General features: G+C 38.9%; 1 protein-coding gene across 1 annotated transcript; it reads left to right on the top strand.

The window, feature by feature from the left end:
* The first annotated feature begins 640 nt into the window (after positions 1-640).
* On the top strand, positions 641-26,102 carry LOC114250539 (uncharacterized). The gene is made up of 9 exons (XM_028184449.2): positions 641-2,547; positions 4,419-4,560; positions 4,648-4,776; positions 5,574-5,777; positions 7,615-7,758; positions 8,594-8,649; positions 9,911-10,023; positions 11,144-11,207; positions 24,217-26,102. Exons 1-9 carry the CDS (start codon positions 1,028-1,030, stop codon positions 25,328-25,330), a joined length of 3,486 nt encoding a protein of 1,161 aa, XP_028040250.2. The 5' UTR covers positions 641-1,027; the 3' UTR covers positions 25,331-26,102.
* The last annotated feature ends 68 nt before the right edge of the window (positions 26,103-26,170 follow it).

The raw sequence follows: 26,170 nt of genomic DNA, 5'->3' as shown, positions 1-26,170 counted from the left end.
CACGACATGAATCACCCGCCTCTGTACTGAAATAAAGCTTATTCTACACTTCAATCTGGAACGCTTAACGAGTTTCTTTAAATTTGTTTTATATACGTAAACGCTAAAATAAAACACATACATCTTAGCAATTCTTCATACACGGCTTTAATTTTTTAATGGAGTACCTAAAAATAGTCGTAGATTTTAAGCTGGATATTATAATACATTAAATCATACCATTATAATGTAGGTTTATGAATTTTGATACGTATCAACCTTTATAGGGGCTAGCTAGAAGTTATCGCTCGATTCCGTAATTAGAATTTAGTTATTTGGGTTAACTGTCGTCTACAGGGTTTCGACTTCGAGAAACATTTACGAAGGGAAATTAACGTGGTTTGACTGTGAATGTTAGTTATGGGATTTCTCTAAGAACATTTTCGTTTTTACGAAATTTTCTAATTAATAAGTTTCATAATCATTTATTTAGATTTCGTTAAAATTTTGTATTTACACTTCCCTACCATACTGTGTTATTATTGCCAAGTTTTTAATTACCATAAACGGACTCTCTTTCTAATTTAAACACAGTTCCGCAAATCTGCAATGTTCCATGATTAATTCTTACACGAACGACATTAGCAGACGCAGTTGAGTATCGAAAGATTACCAAAAACAACTTTTTTAATCGAACTATCGGAAACTACAGTATACGGTACGTCGCTAAAAAAGTCTCAAGAAGTTGATTGTTTCAATGAATCTCTTCTTGGAATCAAGTCTCACCTAAGTACATTTCAAAGTAGTGTAATAAAACGCCCACGTAATATGTAAATAAGTTCGTCGTAGTATGCTAATTACCGTATATTCACGTAATTGTTGATCGTAGAGGCTATGTAGACGACACCTAGTCTCTTTATGCGAAGGTGTGTACTTTCATCGATTGGTCAGGAGCGGCGTGGCTTACCGTCCGATCATTAACCCAGTTGTGTGGCGCTAGGCGCCCTGGCCGGGCACGCGAGCTGTCGCCGCGGCTCATTCCGGCGCCATGCAACTGCCCGAAACACCGCCACCGCCTTTGGCGCCTCTTTGGGACCGCGTTTTGCGAGCTAGAGCGCTGCCTCCGGATTTGGACGTCGAGCTCCTGTATATCGCCATAAGGGATAGACTCACCCACCCAGAATGGGAAGTCCGATTGCACGCACTGAGGGTGCTTGCCGATCTACTGCCGCTGTCCGGGAATGCTCTGGCGTTTCCCTTCGATCAAGTGGTCGACAATTTGGGCCATAGTTCGCCGAACGTTCGGAAAGCCGCGCTCGACGCTTTGAAAGTGTTCTGCACTCATTGTGAAGACTCGGAATGCGCTGCCCAGGCTATAATGGACAAATGCTCGCACCAGAACATCAGGCCACATTCGGCAAACATTGAAATGAAGTTAAATGTCGTGACCGGATTAATATTATCCATACCTTCCTTGATAGGAATATTAAAACGAAGAAATCATGCATTAGATATATTTCCCATTTTTCAAACTTTAGGCGAAAAATTATTTGATCCTGTACACGCTGATGTGGCTCAACGATCCTTGATCAAATTGAGAAGAGTCTGCGGGCAACGGGATTACATGATGTGCTTGTCAAAATTAGACCGTAGAGTACATGAGAAATTTCGCATACTCTGCGAAACTTACGATGAAGATTCGTTGGATGTGTACTACGCGCCAAGGAAAAACATTTTCAGGGATAACAATAACCAGCAGTCGTTTAAGTTAAATCACGTATCTAACAAAACTGTACCTACTCCTTTGAGGATATCTGCAGAGTCCTCTTCGGACGACTCTTTTGCGAGAATGTCTTTCTACAATAACAACTTCGCTAAAGTTATTATCGAGACTGAAATAAAATTCGACTCCGATACTGCGATCACGATGACGGTCCTCGAAGAAAACGAGACTGAGTCTGACCTGAACACAGTGAGTGAGGAGGATGACGAAAGCTCCGACATGAATATGCTAAGGTACAGCGACGGAGATTCCGAAGACACCGACGTGGTAGTTAAAAGGGTACGGTTTGGTGGTGAAGTAGTGAAAATTAGAACTCCCGACAGTGAAAATACGACCACCGATGACGACCACAAAAATGATCGAGCCATCACAGAAACTGATAATGTTGAAGTAATTTCAACTAGGACCATTGATACCAAGACGAAAGATATTAATCGTGAATCATTGGAAAATTCACAAAAGAAACAAACAAAAAGAAGCGGCATTCCCCTGCCTGTGATTCCGAACACAAATACCAATAAAAACTTATCTAATTACAACAAGTCGAAGTTAAAATCGAAGTCTTTGAGCGAGTTGTACGATTATTTTAAAACGAAGAACGATGTTGACGGAAAAACTAAAGAAAATTCTGGGTTTGCTTTAACACTCTCAGAGATACATTCTCCGGAAAAAGTGCCCAGTCCTGTGGGAACACATAGGGAAGTGGAGGTGCTCCATAATTTACAACGGAGTCCCGTGGTGTCTCCGAGGCGACAACAGACACAAGTTTTTCTGGAACAGAACGGGTAAGCAACAAAATTTGGAATAAAGTAGTAGTCTAAAAAATTGTAGACAAAATACATTAATAAAAAATATATATACATTTTTCATTGTATTAGGGATAGTTTCCAGATTTTTTTTAATTTTTTGAAATCCACCAATTTTTCTATGACAACTAAAATAATACAACAAAAAAGCTTATTGACTTGAGCACTTAAAATACACTTCATGTAACATAAAATTTAATAAAACATAATTTTAAGTATAAAAACTGAAATTGATACATTCTCGTAGCTGCGGATCTCCTATAGGTCAAGTGTTTTAGTGGCGTAGATGAATTGTGTAAATAGTATGGGACTGCCGATATCGCACCCCTGGTTACCAATAGCTATGAGAAAATGAATGCAACCTACCTTGAAAAGTTCGATTGAAATTTCGTCAATTACTATTATGATCCATCATTTGAGCGGCAACAATGGTCTTGAAGGACATTTCAACCTGTGTAGATTCATAAAAAACATAAAACGTCCCTAAACTTTTATTATAATGTTGTTATATTATATTGTTATATTAGACACACGATTAATGAGAAAATTTGGTGCCTGAAGGGGCACGGGCAGGGGCTGAGTGGTTTACACTACAGCATAATTGCAGGACAAGTCTTCGATACGAGTCCACTACGAAAATATGTATTACAGTCGCTCAATCGATTGGAATAAAGTGGACTAATCTATACTAAGCCATTTGAAGTAAATGTTTCAATAATAGTAATTACTCCAACCCACTGAGTTCCTCGCTGAATCTTCTCACTAAGTCGCGATTCCGATCCGGTGGTAGATTCTGCGAACCACTGTTCTTGCTAGGGTCAGTGCTAACAAATTCTCTCAGGTTGAGCCCGTGGGTTCACTTACCTTTACAGTACATATTGTAGCCTAAGGGGGTACCAACGAATGGATAAGGGGAAAAGTTATTAACAGCATTAACCGAAATACTAATTTCGTTGCTCGTTGTCCATCATTATTATCTAAATCAAAAACAAAACAGTTTAATAGAAAAAACCGTCAATCTGTTTTTATTTTTCAAATAGACACACATTACACTACATATTTCACGTATAGGTACGTACCTACATAAAATCGTTTTGAAATGCTTTATTAAATCATAATAAAAGTAGCAGACATAATAGTAAAAAAAAGGAATCATTATAATGAATCAAAGTCGACTTGACGCACGAAATGTGAAGACTGTGATCAAGTTCACGGCTGGCACCCTGTAAGCATTGTACCGACATTGCCCGCTGCCAAGGACATTGACGGTGGCGGCTTTAAGGCCATCTTAGCCCTTTTCAATTATCGGCTCGAACTTAAATAATAATGTATTAATAACTTAAACAATTATCTAATCTATACTAATATTATAAAGCTGAAGAGTTTGTTTGTTTGAACGCGCTAATCTCAGGAACTACCTACTGGTCCGATTTTAAAAATTCTTTCAGTGTTAGATAGCCCATTTATTGAGGAAGACTATATAACATCATGAGACACATACAAGTGGAGCACCAATAAGGAATGTTTCAAAATATTTTCACTTTCTACGTAAATGAAGTGGGGGGTAAAATTTTACGTTATGTCAAAGTTATATTCCACGCGGACGGAGTCGCGGGCAAAAGCTAGTTATTTAAATTTACTAACCAAAATTTGTATAATACTATTCTTTATTTATTCTAATTTATTAATAATATTATTCTTTTACTACGAGCACTTATCAAATACATATATACCTAATTGTCACACTCTCTTGGATTTGCTAGAAGAGATATTTTAACGAAATATGCAGTGTATCCGTTCATAATTTTCTCGTTACCTCTTGTATGTTATGATTTCCTGTTTGTGTACAGATTCATCCTAAATCTGTTATCATCTTCTCATGCTGATGAAGATCTGTTATCTCCGAAACCTTTAACGCCACTTCAGCCACATTACGACTGGGAGGATTTGAATATTTTACCTCAATATGTTTCCGATCAACTACACAATACGGTCAGTATTCTAGTTAAATAAAAGTTGAAGAATACGCCCAGGAGTGAAATATCATTTGATATACAGATTGTGTGTTTGATTAATTAGGCAAACTGGATAGCAGCAGTGAAAGCGGCGGATCAACTCCACAGCGCTCTGCTAGACCCGGAGAATGTAAGACGAGTTGAGCCTGCCGCGAAATCGCTGGTGCAACACATGTGGGCTCTTAGTGACGCGGTAAGCAGTCAAAGTTTTTTTTTATGAATGAGCTATTACTGGTGGGCCAGAGGCCTTTCCAGTTTCACCAGGAAAAGCGGGCGAGCAAAGGCTCAGCCAGGAGGGGTAGGATTTGCTAATAGCTGCCCGAGCGCCTCCAAAGGGAACTTAACAACTCAAGAGCAATTGCTTCGCGAATGAATCTACTACCGGATCGGAATCGCGACACGCCGAGAAGATCCGGCGAGAAACTCAGCGGGCTAACGCATGGGTTAGGTTGAAGCAGTCAATGTTCACACTAAGCACCATGTATCGAACACCAACCCAGCCGCATCGCTCGATACGAATGTACCGCGCGCATTGAATGAATGAATGAGTGATTTATTTTATATCAGACAGCAAGTCCATGTGGATACATAGTATCCTTGAAACAGACTTAAAATTAACAAAACCAATCAAATAAATAGATACATTTATTAAAAATAATTATCAGTTGAATACATTTCAAATATTCCATTCAACTGATACTTACTTCCAACCAACCATTATTATTATTTAGTCCGCAAGTGAAACATGGTACAATGGTTCAAGTACCAGCAGTCATAACGGTCTGTTACTGCCTTCAGGATGCTGTTAGGGCTGGCCCGGACCCGGCGAATCAGGGATGTGCACCTTTTCCGCATGCATTACCCCCTTTAGGATAAATTCAAAACCTAATCGGATTTGTACCTACCTGCTTAGAACTTTTTCTATTCAATCTAGATTTTATAAACATATACGTCCATAGTTCTTGTGGACAGTAACTTTGCGCCACACAGGTGTCAGCCGCTAAAGCTCCCGCAGAAGGTGCCGTGTGTGCTTTAGTTCGGGCAGCCAGTAACGACTGCGCGCGACACCTGCTGCCCGTCCTCGTCGCCAGGATGGCCAGGGAGCCGCTGCCGTCTGCTCTTCCACATGCCATGCTCCAGCGACTAGCCTTGCATCACTTAGTCGACCTTATATTTGATCCGTCCATGATTGGCGTAAGTGAGAGCATCATTAAAACTCTGATATAATTAATAATAGCATTGGGCCATGGTTGAAGATGTCTTTTTTTTTATTGATTAGGTGGGTGGACGAACTCACGGTCCACCTGATATTAAGTGGTTACCGGAACCCCTACACCTCTACAACGTAAATGCCGCCAGCTACCTGAAATAATAATTGAACACCATTGCATCGCAAGATACGAATGCATTATTGACCTAATGCATGCATTGCAATGACGACTTCTAATTGAGTAATCTCCTGATATTAATATTCAACATTTCGCGTTCGGAAGACAACGTATCTGAATAATTGAGATAGCATAGATGCTTCGGTAGAATGGATAATTTCTGATCAGTATTGTAACAAGTGTGACAACTGAATAATTTCCAATGAAATAGTATTGTACATTTCACAGTAGGATTTTATCTAGACTACCTTCGATGAATAGATACTTCGCATTTGTAGTTGCGTAACACAAGTTGCAAATTCCAATCACCTGAAATTGTATTTTACAACCTAGAGTCTTAAGGTCAGAATCCCAAGCCATAATAAGTTTCAAGCTTCAGTGATTGATTTACATATAAATATACTGTCATTAAGAAATGCTAACCACCAACCATTGTGAACTCGAGCAGATCGCAACTTTTATACCAGCATAGATTTTTCAAGCATTTCTACCCTTTACCACCCACCCACCTTCACTTATACGGTCGATGGACCCTTCAAACATTTAATGAATGCTTTGCGGCATAAATATTGTTACGCGCTTGAGTTCGGGATAAATAAAATTCTACCAAAGTACAAATTAACACTGTATTAACATTTAGAACCTTCGATCAACAATAGTAGCTATTGTTGATCGAAGTTTAGAACACTTAACGAGCACTTTGTCGCTATCAAACCAAAATCTGCTATGTGCAAAAACTGTATTTTGTATTAACGAATAAAAACATTTTCGTATAAAATTTTATATGAAGGTGAATTTTTCAGAACTATGTCAAATGAAAGCTATAGATAAATATTAAAGCTATAGACACATAACAGTTTTTTTATACGGTAGATAGGGCTGTGAACTATACGAAAAGGACAAAAAGTAAAAATGTCAAAAAGTGCACATAGCAGATTTTGGTTTGACAACGACGACTTTAAAATTCTCAATTCTCTTCTTCCGCTTCGCCTCATGTGTTCCGTTTGCTATTTCGCTTCGAGTAGTTCCGATTACTGACTGACTTGTTTTTTATTTACTTTTCCTACCTAAGCTTACTAGCTATTACTAACTATTAGCCTTAACTAGTAGGTGAGCTCACGGGGCTCAAACCTGATGACGTTGCTAACACGAACCCTAGCATGAGCCGTGCTTCGCAGAATCTACCACCGGATCGGAAACGCGACCCACTAAGAAGATCCGGCGAGAAACTCAGTGGGCTGTGTCTGAGGGTTAATTTACTCGTCGAGCCCTTCGTCGCAAGCAACGGGTTCGACGAGAACGATGACCGTGACTCGTACCATCTTCGCAACGCTTTTATATTCAATACGACATCCCTAGAATTTTCGAGAACATTCCTCACAAATCGAGTATTTTCGATGTGTGTTTCCGCTAACTCACAATAGATGGCGTTGTACTCCTCGAGCGTTCTAGATATTACTAGATCCTTTGATATTAGTTTCTCTTACCGGCGTAACAATATTATTGATATGGTGGTTGATAGCAAGTATAGATACACCAGGCCCTACTAACTAATAGGTCCTATTCCACGATCCTATATATTCCCAATGATAGTTAATGATGGTTAGATTTGGAGAAATTAAGACACTAAAAATTTCCTATAGGTGACAGGAGACTCTGACCGAGTGCAGAATGCTCAGCTAAGAGCAACCTTGTGCTTGGCGAGGGCGGCAGGTCCTGCCGCTGTACTGTCTGCCGTACGGAGGAGACTAGCTGGCACAACCAGAGCTGACATCTTTTGTCGAAAGGCAAATACAAAAAATATTTAAACTACACAAAGAGAAGCTCGAGTTCCAATATTCAAAAATATCAAACTAGATTTTACATGTACCATATTTTGAGTTTGTTATGTAACATCAAGAAAAGATGGCGGGACAGAGTGAGACATATCAAGTCTGCCCCCTCCAACACTATATGACGATCACGAGCACTCTGTCAAGAGTGACGCGATTGAGAAGAAGAAGAATGTAACGTAACGTGTGTACATGTAGACACGTATAATAAATCTTAATCGCAATAACATCGATCGAGCAAAATCATTCCTCTTTGCTATGAGAATCACTACGAACGATTCTTAAGCTCTTTATTTGATCCACCTATTCAAATAAATACAAAATTAATCACACACGGTCGTTTGGCCCCAATGAGTTCTTTTATATATTTAAATACGTTGAAATAAAACATAAATATATAGATATTTAACACCCGGACAATAAGAAAACAAGCTTGTTTGTAATACGAGTGTTTGTCCGCTGTGGGCATCAAACACAGGACCAAGGCCAAACAGTCATTTTTTTAAATTTTATTTTTTTATTGCCCTTGTATGCAGACGAGCATACGGCCCACCTGATGATGAGTGCTTACCGTCGCCCATGGACTTCAGCAATGCCAGGGGCAGAGCCAAGCCGCTGCCTACCGCTTAATACTCTCCACAAGCCTCGTTTGAAGAAGGACATGTCATAGCGCTCGGGAAACACCGTGCAGGGGAGCTCATTCCATAGCCGGATGGTACGTGGCAAAAAAGATCTCTGGAAACGCACTGCGGATGACCGCAATTCATAAGTAATCCTTTTTTCAAAACAGCTTCGCGAACGTCTCAGCAGACCTGTAGAAAATATAAAGCCAAGTTACATAACCAGGTATTTTATGCCATTTCTTATTCAATAACTCAAGTCCCCTTTGTAATTAGAATGGATGTAGGTACATACGTTCCTTGTTGTGGATTAACATATCTTAAACTTAGTTTAGGGGCCATTGATGTATTAAAAAATATTGTATATTAATTAGAAAATGTATATATCAATGTCGGGGCCTTTTTTGTGTCGCGACGAATTCAACTGCCCAATCATCAACTTACGTGTTATAGTGGCGGAGTCTTTTGCAGTAAGGGTATCCTCCGGGTAAATAGATAGATGGCCCTTTTTTCAGATACCATAATGTTATTGGTAATTGCATCAAAGATAACTTTTTGTAACCGCAACAATTTTCGAAAGACCTTGCTTTGTGCCTAAGTGATGATGACAAAATATGCTAAATTACTATAGTTGGCTACCAAAGCAGTAGGTACATGTAATAAACAATTGAAAACATTTTCAACAACTTCTAAATATACTTTTCATTTATGTTTAACGAGGTACCGACGTGTCAGGTAAAAATGGGGCTAACGAAAATTATGGACCACCTTGAAATTTCGGGAATGCTGCCATTGAATCAGGAAATACCCTGTAAACTTATAATAGGTCCAATTTCATAGGCTGTTTTTGTTGAAGATTGACATTAGTTCGCGGCGGGCTGAAAGTTACTGAAAGGTATCTCAACTTCGTCGCAGAAATAGCCAAAACAGTGGCTAGGTGGGTCTTTCATTGACGCCAGTTCTCAAATAGGTGCCAAATAAATAAATAATATATGACGGAGTAGGGACGTCCGTATTGTTTGTAAAAAGTGTGACGTCAGCACCGCTGACGTCGCGGTCATCACTTTCTTGACGAATGACTCATGTTTGGGTTTCCGAAACAAAACTTCACGAGAACTTCACGAAAACTTCGTATATTGCACGAGAAGCATAACAACGTTACAGAGATATCCGTACAGTACAACGGCTTGGACACGAATCCATCAGTGCTAGACAGCACGGCCGTATTTATCGGGCTTCGTACCCGTGAGCGTGTTGACACGTTTTAAACACGTGAGCGTGTTTACACGTTTTTCAAACACGTGAGCGGGTTTACACGTTTTTCAAACACGTTTTAAAGTATTGAAATTACAATAAAAGGAACTGTTTAACATCAATTTCTTATCACAGAGTAATTAGTTGATGATCAGTAGGTAAATAGTCATATTTGCACCGACATATATAATTAATAATAATAATTTATCCTCATACTATGGGTTATTATTCAGGACTTCACAGTTGCCGGTACCCGTGCGGCGACGTGCGAGGTCCACGCCGCCCCCCGTGGGACCGCCCCCTCCGCGCCGTCTCAGGCCGCTGCCGGACTCTGCCCCCTTGCCGGGTCAGTACATTCAGTTCATACACACTAATGACCCGACTTCTGATGCACCCGAGAACACAGATGAAACACGTTCAATATTGGACACAGACTTCGTTCAAAGAATAGTCATATTGAAAGGTTCAGGCAGGAGCGGGGGGTGTGGATGTCAAATTCGCAATTGTGTGGCGATCGAAGTGCTACTAAATTCAGTGACACGACTATGCCGGAGCTCAAATCACATGACACCTACTAATGTTTCTAAGGAACTATGTGCTTCACGCATTTTCACGAACGATTTCTGCGATGCAAGATTTTGAAACTTTCTGTTCGTAATCTTTAAGTTACATGTAACTTTAAGATTACGAATCATCATCTGCCTTCTTACCTACATACGTTATTTAGTGAGTTTTATAAAGTAACCAATACCATACGTGTTTATACTTAGAATACCATTGACTTATTTTTTTTTCTTTTTTTTGAATTCCCATGTTTCCCAATGTTTTATTTATTGCGTAGATAAGTGAATCAGTACACGGCCGATGTAGTAAGCTAAGTAGCGACTAAGTAGCCACCGGAGCCTTTAAACATCAATGCATAAAACATCAACGATAATGCTGCCACTGGCGGTAGGAGGTCTTGTGAGTCCGCGCGGGTAGGTAAAAACACCCTGCCTATTTCTGCCGTGAAGCAGTAATGCGTTTCAGTTTGAAGGGTGGGGCAGCCGTTGTACTGTTAAAACTTTTTTTTTTTTTTTTTTTTTTTTTTTTTTTTTTTTTTTTTTTTTTTTTTTTTTTTTTTTTTTTTTTTTTTTTTATTGCTTAGATGGGTGGACGAGCTCCGAGTGAGACCTTAGAACTCATGTCTCAAGTTGGGTGGTGGCATTTACGCTGTAGATGTCTATGGGCTCCAGCAACTACTTAACACAGGTGGGCCGTGAGCTTATCCACCTATTTAAGCAATAAAATAATAATAATAAATCACCCTCAGTTATGAAGTCGATATCATAATTGCAATGTATCACTAACAGGCTCCAATTAAGTATTTTGTGGCTATAAATATGAAATGGAATTCTACAAACACTTTGCCCGTTTTTGCCTTTTTGCCTTTAATTATTTAAAACAAATTGCTTTTTATTCAACAGGTGTGATTCAACCAGGCAGAGAAATCTTTCTGAAGCCGTTGTCACCAATCACATTCGGCGAGAGGTGAGTTATTCTTAGGCTTTAGAATGAGTATAGCAAAGGACGAAAAATTAATACGTATCTTAATTTTTACGCGATAAAGTCATTATTTGCTAAGCCAATTCTTTACTGTACAATAGTTTTTTAGCGAGCTTTATTATTATGAGCCCGCAATCTAAAGCGAAGTTGGTTCGATCGCGTCACACAAGAACGCGTGGCATTGACCTCGTAACATAACGTTCGCGCGTTTATCTGACTACAAAAAACTGTCAACTTAGCACCTGCAAATTCGCTAAGGTTATACGAACACTACAACTATGTGTGGAGCCCGTGAAGTTGTTAGCATTTTTTTTTTTATTCAGCAACACTAAAGGCGGGGCGTGACTAGATTTTTCTAGTTTACTAACATTTATTAACTACATAACCAACTAACTTTAACAATGTTAATAACAGCTAAGTAAATGCGTAAGTTTTATTATAATTAGTAAAAGTAAAATAATCTATACATATCAATAAAATTGGAGTGTCTGTTTGTAATATTGAAATAACCGCTTTTTACTACATGCATATGAATATATAACATTTTTTACAATTTTTGTTTGTCTGTCTGTCTGTTCCAGCTAATCTCTGGAACGGCTGACCGATTTTAACGGGAATTTCATAGATAGGTAGTTGATGATATAAGGAGTAACTTAGGCTACTTTTTTTAGACTATCTTCGCCCCGGAGCGTCACCCACGGTCCGACAATAACCGCGGGTAACATCGCGGGACTCAGCTAGTAAATAATAATAAAACTTACGTGAACCATTTAGCTGTTGTGATAAGATTTTGTGTGGAAAAGCGAATGAGCCCATAGAGATCAAAACATGAATGTCGTCACCTACCTTGAAACACGAGATCAAATTCTTAATTTCAGAGTCGCCCGCCGGCAGCCGAACAGAGCGGACGGGTATTTGGACGTATAACGTATATCTATCTGAATACGCGAGTGATTGCGCACGTGTCTATAATTTGGTTTTTGTTTTATTCAAATATTGTTTTGGGTTACCTTCAATCGAGGACGGGATTATTGACTAAATCGGGACTGCGCTCGGGCGCAGTCCGTCCGTATTCTGGTCAATGAGGTGTACGACTATAATCCTAGTGCACTATGAGTGAAAAAGCAAACGAGACTGTTGAGAGCAACAAGATGGAAGCTAATATGAGTAGACGAAATATGGAAGATGAACGAATACAATCAAGAAGGAATGAAGACGAAGAAAGTATTGATGAACAGCACAATAAATCTGGAGAAGTAGAAGAAGAAGACTTGATGGAGACTGAGTACAATATTAGACAAAATGAAGAGAATGAAGAAGATTGGACAGTAGTAAAGAGGTCCAAGGCAAAACGCTGGAAACCGAACTCCGTTGATGTTTGCATCTCGAGCAAAAATCAGCTACCAAAACAATTCGCATTGGCCAAATTATTTCATCGACTTAATATTGGTGGTATAACTCGTGTCAAATATATTAATGCTTTTAAAGTCCTTCTAGCATTTGAGGACATAGCTTTTTCCGAAAAATTCGCGGCATGTCCTGAAATTCAAGAACAAGGCTGGAGGATTCAAAATTCATGGGAAGTAAATATCTCTTATGGAATTGTCAAAAACATGGAAATAGGCATATCTGAGGATGACCTTATGGAAAACATTAGGACCAGCAATAATTGCGAAATAGTAGCGATCAAACGATTGAATAAACGGAACCCGGCTTCGCCAGGATGGATAGACAGTGAAACCATTCGCCTCAGCTTCAAGGGTAACTCACTTCCGGAATATGTATATTTATTCAATACAAGGGTAAAAGTCGAAGCATATATTTTCCCCGTAACACAATGCTCAAATTGCTGGCGTTTTGGTCATAGTGCCAAATATTGTCCTTCTACAAAAATATTCTGCCCTAAATGTGGTAAACATCACCCTAATTGCGAGACCAATTCCTTCAAATGTATAAATTGTAAAGGTAACCATATGGCCCTAGCTAAGACCTGCCCAATATATTTGAAGGAAAGAAGAATAAGAGAAATCATGTCGGAATTCAACTGTACGTACCGCAAGGCTTCATTGATGTACGTGCCACCTTTTTCACCAGCTGTTCACAGAGAAACGAGCGAGAATATCACTTATACAATGCAGAACACTACCTTTCCTACTGACCCACGTAATAAGAATTCATATGCATCCGTCGTGTCTAAGATAACTCAAGATGAAAATAATACACTTTTTTCTAACGAACATTTGAAGAGTTCCAAAAAAAATAAAAGAAAATCTAAAAAAAGGAAGCAACGTTTTTCGTCGGATCAGTCCATTCATGATTGGGATGCGTCATCACAAGCGTCGGAGACCAGCTCTGATACTAGTGGACCTATCAAGGAGGGAAATCAAGACGCGGGGCAGGGGAGGTCCTGTCACCCGCATATACCTTCTACTTCAACGACGCAAGATCCTAAACCACAAACAACACTACACGATACATCTAAATATTTTCGACGTGACCGTACTAGGAAAATTCACTCGGGGTCTGATATTTCAATTATGGAGGTTCTGTACAAACTTAAAGAGGTAGTATTTTGCAGTAATAAGCCTTGGAGTGTTAAATTCAAACTATGTATCAATTATCTATTAGACTGGACGATTAATGTAATGTTAATTAATTTACCAGATGCATCAACGTTTAAAAAGTGGTTTACTTTAATTTTCGATTCTATCAATGGCTAACGGATCTGACAAAATAATTAATTTTAAACTAATTCAGTGGAATGCACAAAGTTTGAGGCCCAAGCTTCTAGATTTCAAACATCTTTTAAATCAAGAAGAAATTCATGTCGCTGTTGTTAGTGAGTGTTGGTTGGAGCCACAAAGCGAATTAAGAGTTAGTGGTTACAATATTTTTAGAAAAGATCGGTGCGATGGTTACGGCGGTGTCTCAATTTTTTGTCACAAATCCATTAGATCACAATTAATACAAACTAACATAAATTCTGGGATAGAAATTATTTCTGTTAGGCTATTTAATTGTAATTATCTAGAAAGTATTATTGGAATTTACTGCCCACAATCGGTACGTACAACCCGTAGAGATTGGGAAGCTATCTTTTCCCAATTTACCAGTAACACTTTAATTTTGGGGGACTTTAATGCCCACCACCTGACCTGGTCATATAAGACAGATAGCAGAGGGTCTCAACTGTTTGACATTGTAAACGAATGCAATTTAATTTCTCTAAATGATGGTAGTCACACACGCATTAAATTGGTAGCTGGAAATTTACAATGTAGTAGCCCTGATATATCTTTCGCCTCTCCAGATATAGCTTTCAAATTTAATTGGCAAGTATCAAATGAGACTTTAGGAAGCGACCACCTGTGTATTAAAATTTCATCAGCATTTCGTTGTTCTTCAAATTCTTTTAAAAAACGAAATTTTAAAGCAGCCAATTGGACAGAATATAGTAGCCTGTTAACGGACTCTTTCGCTGAATTTACTCTTCCGGATGATCCTTTTACTGGTTATAATTTATTTATTGACACGATCAATAAAGCGGCAGATAAGTGTATCCCATCTATTAAGTTTTGCACAGATCCTTGTGCTAAGTTTGCCCCAAAACCTTATTGGAATCCAAATCTATCTAAATCTATTGCTTTACGTAGACGCGCGCTTGCTACTTTTAGGAAAAATCCTATTCCGTCAAATTTGATCATTTTAAATGACTGTATTAGGGAATCACAAAAACTTTTAAGGAAAGCTTCTGGAAAACATTGGCACGAATTCTGTGATTCCTTAAATGAAGTTTCACATACGAGTGAGTTGTGGAGCAAAATGAAATGGCTAAAGGGATACAAATCAGAGAGAGCTTACGTTGACCCAACTAAAGCCGAAACGCTACTTAATAATTTGTGTCCTCTGTTTGTTCAATCATGTCAACCTATATTCGTTTCATCGAATCCTTTCTTAGAGGCTCCAATTACTTTAAATGAGTTAGAGGTAAATATAAAATCAAAAGATACCGCCCCTGGATGGGATGATATATCATTTTCTATGATTAAGCGATTACCTCTTAAAGGCAAACAAATACTGCTCTCTTTGTACAATAGCTTTATCGTTCGAGGCATTATTCCTGATCAATGGCGTGAGATTTATATTTTTCCGATTCCAAAACCAGGTCGTGATCCGTCCTCCGCTTCTTCTTTGCGACCTATTTCTCTTATGTCATGCGTGTGCAAAGTGTTTCATCTAATTTTATGTAGAAGATTGGAATGGTTTCTGGAAAAAAATAACATTTTCTCTAATGAAACAGTAGGTTTTCGTAAATCAAGGTCTTGTCTAGATGTTTTAAGCCGAATAGTTTCAAGAGTTCAGATTGGTTTTTCTAGAGACAAGTTCACCATGGCTTGTTTTCTCGACCTGGATAACGCTTATAATAATGTTGAAATCAATGCTTTACTTAATAAACTAGATGGTCTTGGGGTAGGGGCAAAATTCTGTTTATATTTGTGGAAATTTCTAAGCCTACGGGTTTTAAAAATCAAAACTGATGACTCGTACATTAGCAGACATACAGGACGAGGTTTAGCTCAAGGCGATCCTTTATCACCTCTATTGTTTAACGTAGCAACTTACAAAATTTGTCATATTATTCAAGATATATGTGTAGCCCAATATGCTGATGACTTTGTCCTCTATGTAACAGACAGCGATATGAATACGGCTAGAAACCGTTTACAAAGATCTCTCAACCTTGTAATAAAAAATCTAGATGAATTGGGCCTTAACATTTCTGCTACAAAAAGTAAAATATGTGTTTTTAGAAAAGGCCGGAAGGTATTACAAGCAAATATTTTAGTAAATGGTACACCACTGAGCGAAGTAGATAGTTTTAAATACCTTGGTTTGTGGATGGACAGATCTCTGAGATGGAATAAGCACATAAATGAACTTTATCAAAATGTTTGTAAATTTCTTAACGTTTTTAAAGTGTTGGCGGGATCGGGGTGGGGAGTCCACCCTGCTCATCTTCGCAGGCTATATATATCAATCATACGAAGCCGTCTAGATTATGCAAGTTGTTTCTATGATAACAGCTGTGATTCAAATTTAGTTAAACTCAGTAAAATTCAAAATCAGGCAATGCGAATTATAGGAGGCTTTGTTAAGAGTACTCCAATACATGTTATGGAGAGCGAACTTTGTTTACCACCTCTTCAGACTCGTAGAAGATATCTAGCTGGAAAATTATGGCTTAAATCTAAATCAATAACAGGCAACACCTCTATTGTACTATTAGACCAACTCAATTCCCTTATGTCTTCTAGATATTGGAAAGACAAAAAGACACCACTGCTAGTTTGTATTCATAACAGTTTCCGCAACATAGTCATCCATTGTAGAGATCAGTTAGGAATGTTCGCTTTAAGATTATGGATCAGTGCATACAACCTATGCGACCTAATTAAACTTAACATTGAAGGAATGAATGAGCCTAAGCGTAGTTATAACCATTTTATGTTACGTAACAGCTGCGTACGTCATCTAGAGAACCACTATTCATCCTACTACCATTTGTATACAGATGGATCAATAGAAAATAATCTAAATATGGGAGCTGCTATATTTGACCCACAAACCGGAAATTGTATGAAATTCAATATTATCTCAGATGTACGAGTGTCAATTATGCACATAGAACTACTAGCCATTTTAGAATCTATATCATATGCTAGCTCAGTGGACTCTGATAAGTTTGTAATACTTACTGATTCTCGTAGTTCGCTGCAACACTTAAACCGATGCGTTTATGGTGTTAGGGGAAATCCAGTTGCTTATACAATTATTGAGCAGATATATAACTTAAAAGCGAACGGTAAAGAAGTGATATTGCAATGGATACCTTCTCACATCGGTTTGTGTGGCAACGAAAGGGTGGATAAGTTAGCTAAGGAAGCTTCTAGTGATGGTGTACCATTGAACATAGTTCCTAATTATACCGATTGTGTCAACTTAGTAAGAGAGGAATGTTATCGTCTATGGAAGGTATATTTCGATGAAAGGTCTTTGGAAAAAGGCGTGTGGTACAAAACAATTCAAAGTCTACCATGGAAAACGCCATGGTTTGATTCTTGTAACCTTAATAGAACCACCCTAGTGACTGTTTTCAGACTTCGTTCCGGGCACATCCCACTCAATAAATTTGCTCATTTAATGGGGAAGGCTCCTGATCCCAAATGTTCGGTTTGTGATGTAGTGGAAGACGCTTTTCACATTATGATGGAGTGTGCGCGGAATGATGATTTGAGACAACAATTCTTTGCAAAACATACAGATTTCCGACAAGTTGGAGGTGTAAATTGCGTATTAGCCTTTCCGGAATCCGAAATGGCTAAGTCACTTTATAAAATAGTGTCGGTGGGCCTTCAGAGACGATAACAGTTTTCTTTATTTTTTTATATAATTTTTTGTTACTATCTTTTGTTGCACAATGGAGTGACATATTCACTAAGTGAATAATCTCCTTAAATAAAGATAAAAAAAAAAAAAAAAAAAAAATTCTTAATTGTATGGTATATTCGCTGTACCCGTGACTGTTTCGCGGCAGAAATTTGCAAGATCTTGGTACACACCTTTGCGGGTTTATAAGACGCCTAAAATGGCGTTTAAAAATAGTACTCCTGGGATATAAATAACTTACGTATGTATTTGTAAAAATCACATGGCGCACCAGGTTTATGTTTGAAAGTTTACTGGTGGCCCGAAGGCCTTTCCAGTTTCACCAGGACAGGTGGGCGAGCAAAGGCTCAGCCAAGAGGGGTGGGATTTGCTAACAACTGCCCGAGCGCCTCCGATTGAGACCTAACAACTCAAGAGCAATTGTTTCGCGAATGAATCTACTACCGGATCGGAATCGCGACCCGCTGAGAAGATCCGGCGAGAAACTCAGCGGGCTGATGCATGGGTTAGGTTGCACGTCGACCTCTTTGTCGAGTTCGACGAGTACGGTTACCGGGGTCCCTAAGCCTGCCCCTAGTATTAGAGCTGAAGGCATCTAATGCAAAGGTTATTGGATCTGATGGATCCGTAAGGACGTGTCTAGGGCGTCGACGGTGACTGGCTCCTGTATGATCAGGATTCGGGGAGTAGTCAGCGGCGGCAACGATAAGGCGATTATCATGACGCATAGCCTTATCGAAGTACCGTTCCGACGCTGACTTCATGTATTTCTGGATAGATCCGAGGCCCAGGTCGTCGTGTAGGTCAACGTTCCTCACGAACCACGGAGCTCCGACGGCTAACCTGCAAAAGCGGGATTGTAGAGATTGGAGGGTGTCTATGTGTGTGCGGGCCGCGTGAGCGAACACCACACTCGCGTAAGTCATGACGGGCCTTATGCAAGTTTTGTAAAGTGTCACCTTGTTCCGAAGGGACATTTTACTCCGCTTACAGATCATGGGGTAGAGTCTACCGAGAATAAACGCGGCACGGTCACGGACTGATTTTATATGCGGGCGGAATGTCATCGATGCATCCAGGGTCCAGGATTTCTCTTTAATAGCTCTGAGTATATATAAGAAATACAACTAGACAATATTATCAAGCGGTTCGTTTAAAATCTTTTTCTATTCTAATCTATTCCAAGTACACGAGGTCACGTCATTTCGGATCCTCCCGATCCACTAACGGTGCTTTTAGGTACCCCAAGCACCGGACATCGTCCGTCGCTTGCGACGAAGAGCTCGGCGAGTAAATTAACCCACAGACACAAGATTCGGCGAGAAACTCATTGGGTCGCGGTTCCGATCCGTTGGTAGATTCTGCAAAGCACGGTTCTTGCTAGGGTTCGTGTTAGCAACAACGTCAGGTTTGAGCCCCGCGAGCTCACCTACTAGTTCGGTGAATCTAGAATAACCCCTCGATGTTACTACATTAAGTAGAAAAAAAGAAACAAGAGGACGGGCTGTAATAGCAATCATAATTTATTAATCCTTAAGAAGTTACTCTGAAGTATGTATAAACTTTATATTTGAGAAAGACCATAATGTAACCTTTTATACTAGAATGTAGACTAGTAGATCTCCATTACTTAATGAAATATTTAATAAATATACGAGGTAGTCAAGCACTATGCGTAATCGACATAGATTAGACACAAATAAACAATAACAGCTGTAATTATATTAATACCAAGTTTGACGTTTGAGTGTGGGGGTGGGCACCGGGAAATATTGAACACTGGCCTTGAGTGTGGGATCCACGCAGCTGGACTATACTCTCTAACCTTAAAGAAATCATTAAAGAATATAATTTTATTATTGTGTTTAACATCAAGTATCGATTTAGAATTAGCCGTGAAATAAATAACGACCATTCGATTCTGTGATTAAGAAAATAGGTTGCATTTGAAATATATTATTCACTTACTAGAGCTAATACAGCTTATTACATTAAATGATAGGTACCTACCTATTTAAAATTTATGTTATAAAATTTTACTTCCTACTTCCATACTAAGGACTTTATTAGACCTACATAACGGCAACCTTGAAGCAGATGATTTGAAAGGACAGCGTTATAAAAAAAAGTGATTTCAGCTTAGTGTTTTAAAATGGTATTCACATTGTGATGTCTCTGTTACTCAGTTAAAAACAGATGGGACTTGAGCCCGATCAACGAATTAGTGTAATAGAAAAATGCAAATTAACCACATACTACACTAGTGGACCTGGTGGTAGCTGTCCTGGTCTGAAATAAAAATTTGAATTCCAAACTAACTGAATCCATTGGATACAGTTGTATATCAATTAACAAAAAAGTTATCCAAATCGGTAGGATCGTTTAAGAGGAGTTTAGTGAGAAACCTAAGAAGACTTGTCTAGGTGAAGATTCCGTCGTCTGTTGGTCTAAAGACCATAGACGACGGAATCTTCATCTTGTTGTTCATCTTGTTGTTGTCTGTTGGTCTAAAGGCCATAGACGACGGAATCTTCATCATCATCAGTATGATGATGTCACCAACCACCTTGAGATATGAATGCTAAGCCTCAATTGTCTTGTACATATATATTTTGTCTCATTGTTTAAGCCGAAATGCGTAACTGCAAAAATGGTTAAATAGGTGATACCTCCTCGTGCGGACTCACAAGACGCCATACATAATTATTAATTTATCGTTTTGATAGCGGTAAAATTATTTAACTAAAACATTTCGAACATTGAAAAGGTTAGATTGGTCAAATGTAACGTCAAATGTTGGTTTCATTATTCACGGTTCTTATTACTTATCCAAAATTACGGATATTGTAATGCTTAGTCATTCAGTTTGGTGCGAAATTCGTGGTATCGTGGCAACGTTAAACTGGGTTTTGTCACGATTATGATAAGTTTATCGTCTCGACTTCACGTTCTTAAGTAAGAAACTGTTCTAGCGATCGTCAACTTTGTAAACTCCAAATATGTTAGTGTCTAAATTCACTATTTGGGAACATAATTGATAAACATTCCTACTATTTGGTAAAAGGGAAAATGTGTCAAAATATTTAAAATTTGCTTTAAGGATAATCCAATTATCATCTTAAAAGTCAGATTGTCCTATACGAGTATGAGGCTATTCGTATCAAGTACAGGTACTAAATATTTACTACCATTGTGTGGACTTCGGTGGGTAGTAACTGGATAAACTGGATAGCTCACTATAGTTTATAACCTAATTTTTCCAGTTGTTCCTATTCTGTTCTGACACTTGGTTTACAAAATTATCGAGGGAGATTTGAATAAAGTCAACCTCACGAACAGTTATATTTTAAACAACATTAACATTAGCTAGCTAAGGCAAACATTAATAACAACATGAATACAAGATCAATGTTTTCGAATATTTTTTAGTGGAAGCTAGAAAATGACTTTAATTTAAGAAGTATTTATTAATTATATCATATTCTAATTGATTTTCCCCTTGTAAACAACGATAGTTTCTTGTTATTTCAATGTTTGCCATGTATTGCCAGCCGAAATAATACGTAATGGCGTGACACGAATGACCCACATTTTGAAACGTTTAAATTATTAGCTTACCTACATCCATTGAGGGTGATGGTGAAGTACGGTCTTCGTGACCCATTTATTGTATCGTTGGATCGTTCCACTTTCTAGAAAGCGAAACACGATTACATTTCGGAAATATAGTTTATGTCACATAATGTGATTTGATTGACATCAGTGTTTTTGATTCGCATTTTTTTTCGGATGTAAATGATTAAAACGATCACGGGTTTCATCTGGTTTTATTGAGTTATCAGAACTAATAAAAATCACAGGGTTTAATTAATTTGTAATATCATTCTCCAGTAATTCAATCAAGTAAATATCCCTTCCATTCTACTGAGGGTCGTATAATACAAGAAGATCACATATGTGAATATTTTAACAAGTTTTTCTCAACTGTAGGCACAACCTTGGCCGATAAAATTCCTCAGAAATTTCATGGAAATCATACGCATACCTTACCAAATAACTCTGTGACTAATGTTGTTCTACAAAAGCTTGATTTATGTACCCCAGATGAAATTGAAAAACATATTGATAACTTGGACCCGAACACAAGTACGGGGATTGATGGTATTAGTGCAAAGACCCTCAAATGTTTAAAGAACGCTGTATCTCTCGTGTTATCTCAATGCATTAACAAGTGTTTGAACGATGGTATATTTCCTGATAATCTTAAGATCGCCAAGGTCGTTCCAATTTTCAAAACAGGGTCTAGATCTGATGTTAACAATTATCGTCCCATATCAGTTCTACCCATACCATCTAAAATTTTCGAAAAAGTTCTTTATAATCGTCTCAATGAACACTTAACATCACTCAGTTTTCTTTCTGATCGCCAATACGGGTTTAGGCCAAAATCAAATACACTTTCAGCAACGATAGATCTAGTTACTACTATCAAAACAAACATTGATAAGAAAAACATGGTCTTAGGAGTGTTTATAGACCTAAAAAAGGCTTTTGACACAGTCAGTCACCCATTACTGTTGAAAAAACTAGAGAGCATTGGTGTGACCAATTCAGCTTACGAAATATTTAAGTCTTACTTGGAAAACAGGCTCCAGATAGTGAAAATTGATGATCATCAAAGTAATTCTCACCCTATTAACTGCGGAGTTCCCCAAGGATCCATATTGGGGCCACTTTTATTCCTAATTTATATTAATAATATACAGACAGTCGCACTACATGGTGATCTAACACTGTATGCTGATGACACGTGCTTATTTTACTACGGACACTCCATTCACGATGTATTATCCAAAGCCCAGCAGGACCTAGATTTATTATACAATTGGTTTCAGTACAATTTGCTGACTATAAATGCAGCTAAGACTTCTTACGTAATCTTTAAACCTAAAAATAAAATTATTCAGGATTTTGCACCGCTTACTATAAATGGCGAAAAATTACGAAATAGTAACGAAGAAAAATACTTAGGATTAACTATAGACAGCGGCTTGACGTGGAAAGCACACATTCAACATATCCAAAATAAATTGTCGTGTTTAACAGGATCTTTGCGCGGGACCGCCCAGTGTTTTCCTCGTCGAGTCTCTCTCATGATCTACAATTCGTTGGTTAAACCTCATCTTCAATATCTGATTGAGGTATGGGGTAGCACTGCTGACACGAACTTAAAGGAATTGCAGCGAACACAAAATAAAATAATCAAATTATTATTCCACTACGATTACCTGACACCCACCACAAAACTCTATAGTGAAACCAAACTTATGTCTGTAAAACAACTGTATACCTATAGCACTTGTTTACTAATAAGAAAAATATTACACAAGGAGATACATTCTAAATTGACGTTTACTAAAAAAAAGGAACTTCAAAACTATCGTAATCGAAATGCCGAAAACTTAATCACTACCAGATCTAGAACTAACTATGGACAACGAAATATATCATCTGAGGGTGTCAAACTGTATAATATGCTGCCTTTAGATTTAAAAAATATCAAGTCATTGAATGTATTTAAAAATAAATGTAATGATTATATAAGAAAAAATGTTCCCATAATATAGTTTCTAAGATAAATTTGTTAATAATAATAATATCCATTTATTTCAGACAGTTGCATTAATGGAAATGATAGTATTGTTACTTAAGCCTACGTTAATAACTAAAAATACTAAATTCAATTTAAAGTAATTACCCAATTCCATTAATTTAATTTCATTTATTTAACAATAACTTCATATTTATACCTAAATATAAACAGGAAAGAAATATAATAAACAATGAAATGAAAAAACAACGAAATTAACAACCTGCAAACATTTAACCAATGCCACATCCATGCGAACTAGCTCCTTGTGGCGCCAATATCTACCCGCCACCGAGCGGCCGGCCGGCTGGTCGAGGCGATCTGCTGTGGTAATCTACCCTGTTTATACATTTTAAGAAAATAATAATCTTTATAGTTTTTGTTAAATGAATTGTTTATAGCATAGCGTCGCATGTTGGTACTGTAAATTATTGTCATGTACTGCACGATCTGAAGTAATTGTAACTATTTTAATGTTCTCATTTAAGTGAATCTATGTAATTCTTTTGAGAATAAAGAATATCTTTAACCCGAAATATGGACTAAGATTACCTATACCGTCAAGAATTGTTAGGTAATCGATTATTTGACGCTACATAGACTGCGAAGTGCCAGGCAATCTGCATATTATTATGCAGGCATGTCTATTAGTGAGCACTGGAGCGGAAGTGTGTAACCGGGTAGCGGTGTGAAGCCGAAGGGCGCGGCAGTCACCAGTCATGCGGTTGTGCTGCTGGGCGTGCGGCGCCGTGCAACCCGCCACATCCACCCTCCCACTCGACCTCGTCGCCGACCTACCCCCGCACACCCGGTACCCAAACCCCACCCACCGTGTCTTCAAACTAACCGATACAAACATATCTTCATGTATCAATAACCATGTTATTTTGTTTATAGGGAACCCAGTTCCGTTGTGGCTCTCCCTCGAAGCGAAGGAATTTTGAAATCGAAGTCGTCGTCGTCGATTGATTCTGGAAAAACAATTGCGGCAGAAATTGTCGAGGAAGTGACGCCGTCCCGATCTGCACCGCCGACACCATCTCGATCGCCGTCGATCCGTGTGGAAGATTATTCTGAAAACTCGAACGTTTCGCCGGTCAAATCGAAACACGACTCGAGGTCCGCGTCAGTAAAGAGTGTGACCGGATCACGGATTGAATCAAGAAACTCGATCGAAAGTCGAAGTTTAGAACCGAATGCAGTCAACAGACCCGATTCGCCGAACGCGGTTTACAGTGCAGAAGCGTCACCGACGTCGAATCGGAGCCGGACACCAGGACTGCCCAGCGAACCAGTGGAAGTATCGACATTGACCCGAGAACGGGACGTGCGAGGAGCCCTTGCCGAGTGCATCTTGCCGCCGCGCCATGAAGACTGGGAAGCGATTGTGACTGGACTCACGGAAATCGAGAGGCTAGCGGTTGACGAAGCTGCACGTGCGCCCGCCTCCACATGGCGCGCCGTGACCCGCGGAGCCACTGCTCACGTCAAGTCGCTGCGATCACGCGTGGCGCGCGCCGCGTGTCGCACGGTGGGCGCGTTGTTCGAACACCGCGGTCGTGTCCTAGAGCCTGAACTGGAGGAGACGGCGGGCGCGTTACTGGAGCGATGCGCGGACGTCAACAGGTTCTTGCGAGCGGACGCAGCCGGCGCGCTGTGCAGTGTGGCGTGCGGTGGCAGCATGGCGCGTGCGGGCGTGGCGCTGGTGCGGCGCGGGGCGGGCCACCGCGCGGGTCCGGTGCGGGCGGCGGCGGCGGCGGCGTTGGTGCGGCTGGTGCGACGCGGGACGGCAGCTCGCATCTTGTCCTTGTCTCCGGAGCCGCGGACGATGTTGCTGCGGGCGGCGGGCGAGCTGTTAGCAGACGCCAGCGCCGAGGCGCGGCTACACGCACGCCAGCTGTGCCTTATCCTGTCGGAAGACGTACGTTTTCGACCACTGCTGAAAGAGGCGATGCCACTTTCGCGATATCGAGCCGTCGAAAAATTAATAGACAAACTTCAAATACCGTAATGTCGACCGATTTGAAGTGTACGTCGGTTTCAGTTATATCCGCTCTCGACATGTGAGACTAAATACCACTTGTGTCGTGATAGTACCTACCCTAATTTTGGTGAATGTACAAACAATTTATTACGTAAAAAAATGTTTTTATATTGTACATTTATTGTTACAGTGCCCACGGTTTAATATTGCTTTGTAATCTTATTTTTTAAATTGTCTTTAAGGTGAAAATGTGATTTATCGAATTTGTATCGACGACTGAACCATGCGAAAGGTATTTTTGTAGTAATTTGACACGATTGATTTTTATTGATTGTTCAGAAATAATGATGAATAGTATATTACAGTCAAACAGGCATGTAAATCTAACCGTGTGAATCTTGTAAAATTACACTAAATAAATAAAAGAAACATCCAGAAAAAAATGTTTAAAAAAAAACTGATCTAGTAGATCTAGAGGACATATGAGAAATAATAGATAGATACATTGAGCTAAACAAATATGTGTATTTGTATCAGTGGATAGATATGTCTATATTATTGTTGCTTTTGATTTCAGCGAATACAAAATAAGAACGGGACTAAAAAAAATATCATAAATTCGGCCAGTCAACTCAAATTCCTATTTAAATTATTTTAAATGCTTGTTTGACTGAACTACAAACAAACGAATAGTTATCCTCCGTTGGAGCGACATAATTGTAAATGAAATAAATAAAAAAACGTTTTGTGTAATTATACTGTGTAAATGATTATAATGAAATAACAAGACTTAACTCAATATATTGCTTCTTATTTATTTTACAAGTAGCTACGTTATTTTAAACTAGTTGTAAATTTTTTGAGAGC

Source organism: Bombyx mandarina, chromosome 12, assembly GCF_030267445.1.
Source record: "Bombyx mandarina strain Sakado chromosome 12, ASM3026744v2".
NCBI lineage: Eukaryota > Metazoa > Arthropoda > Insecta > Lepidoptera > Bombycidae > Bombyx > Bombyx mandarina.
Note: the sequence above shows the minus strand (reverse complement) of the source record. Positions and strands in the feature narration are given on the sequence as shown.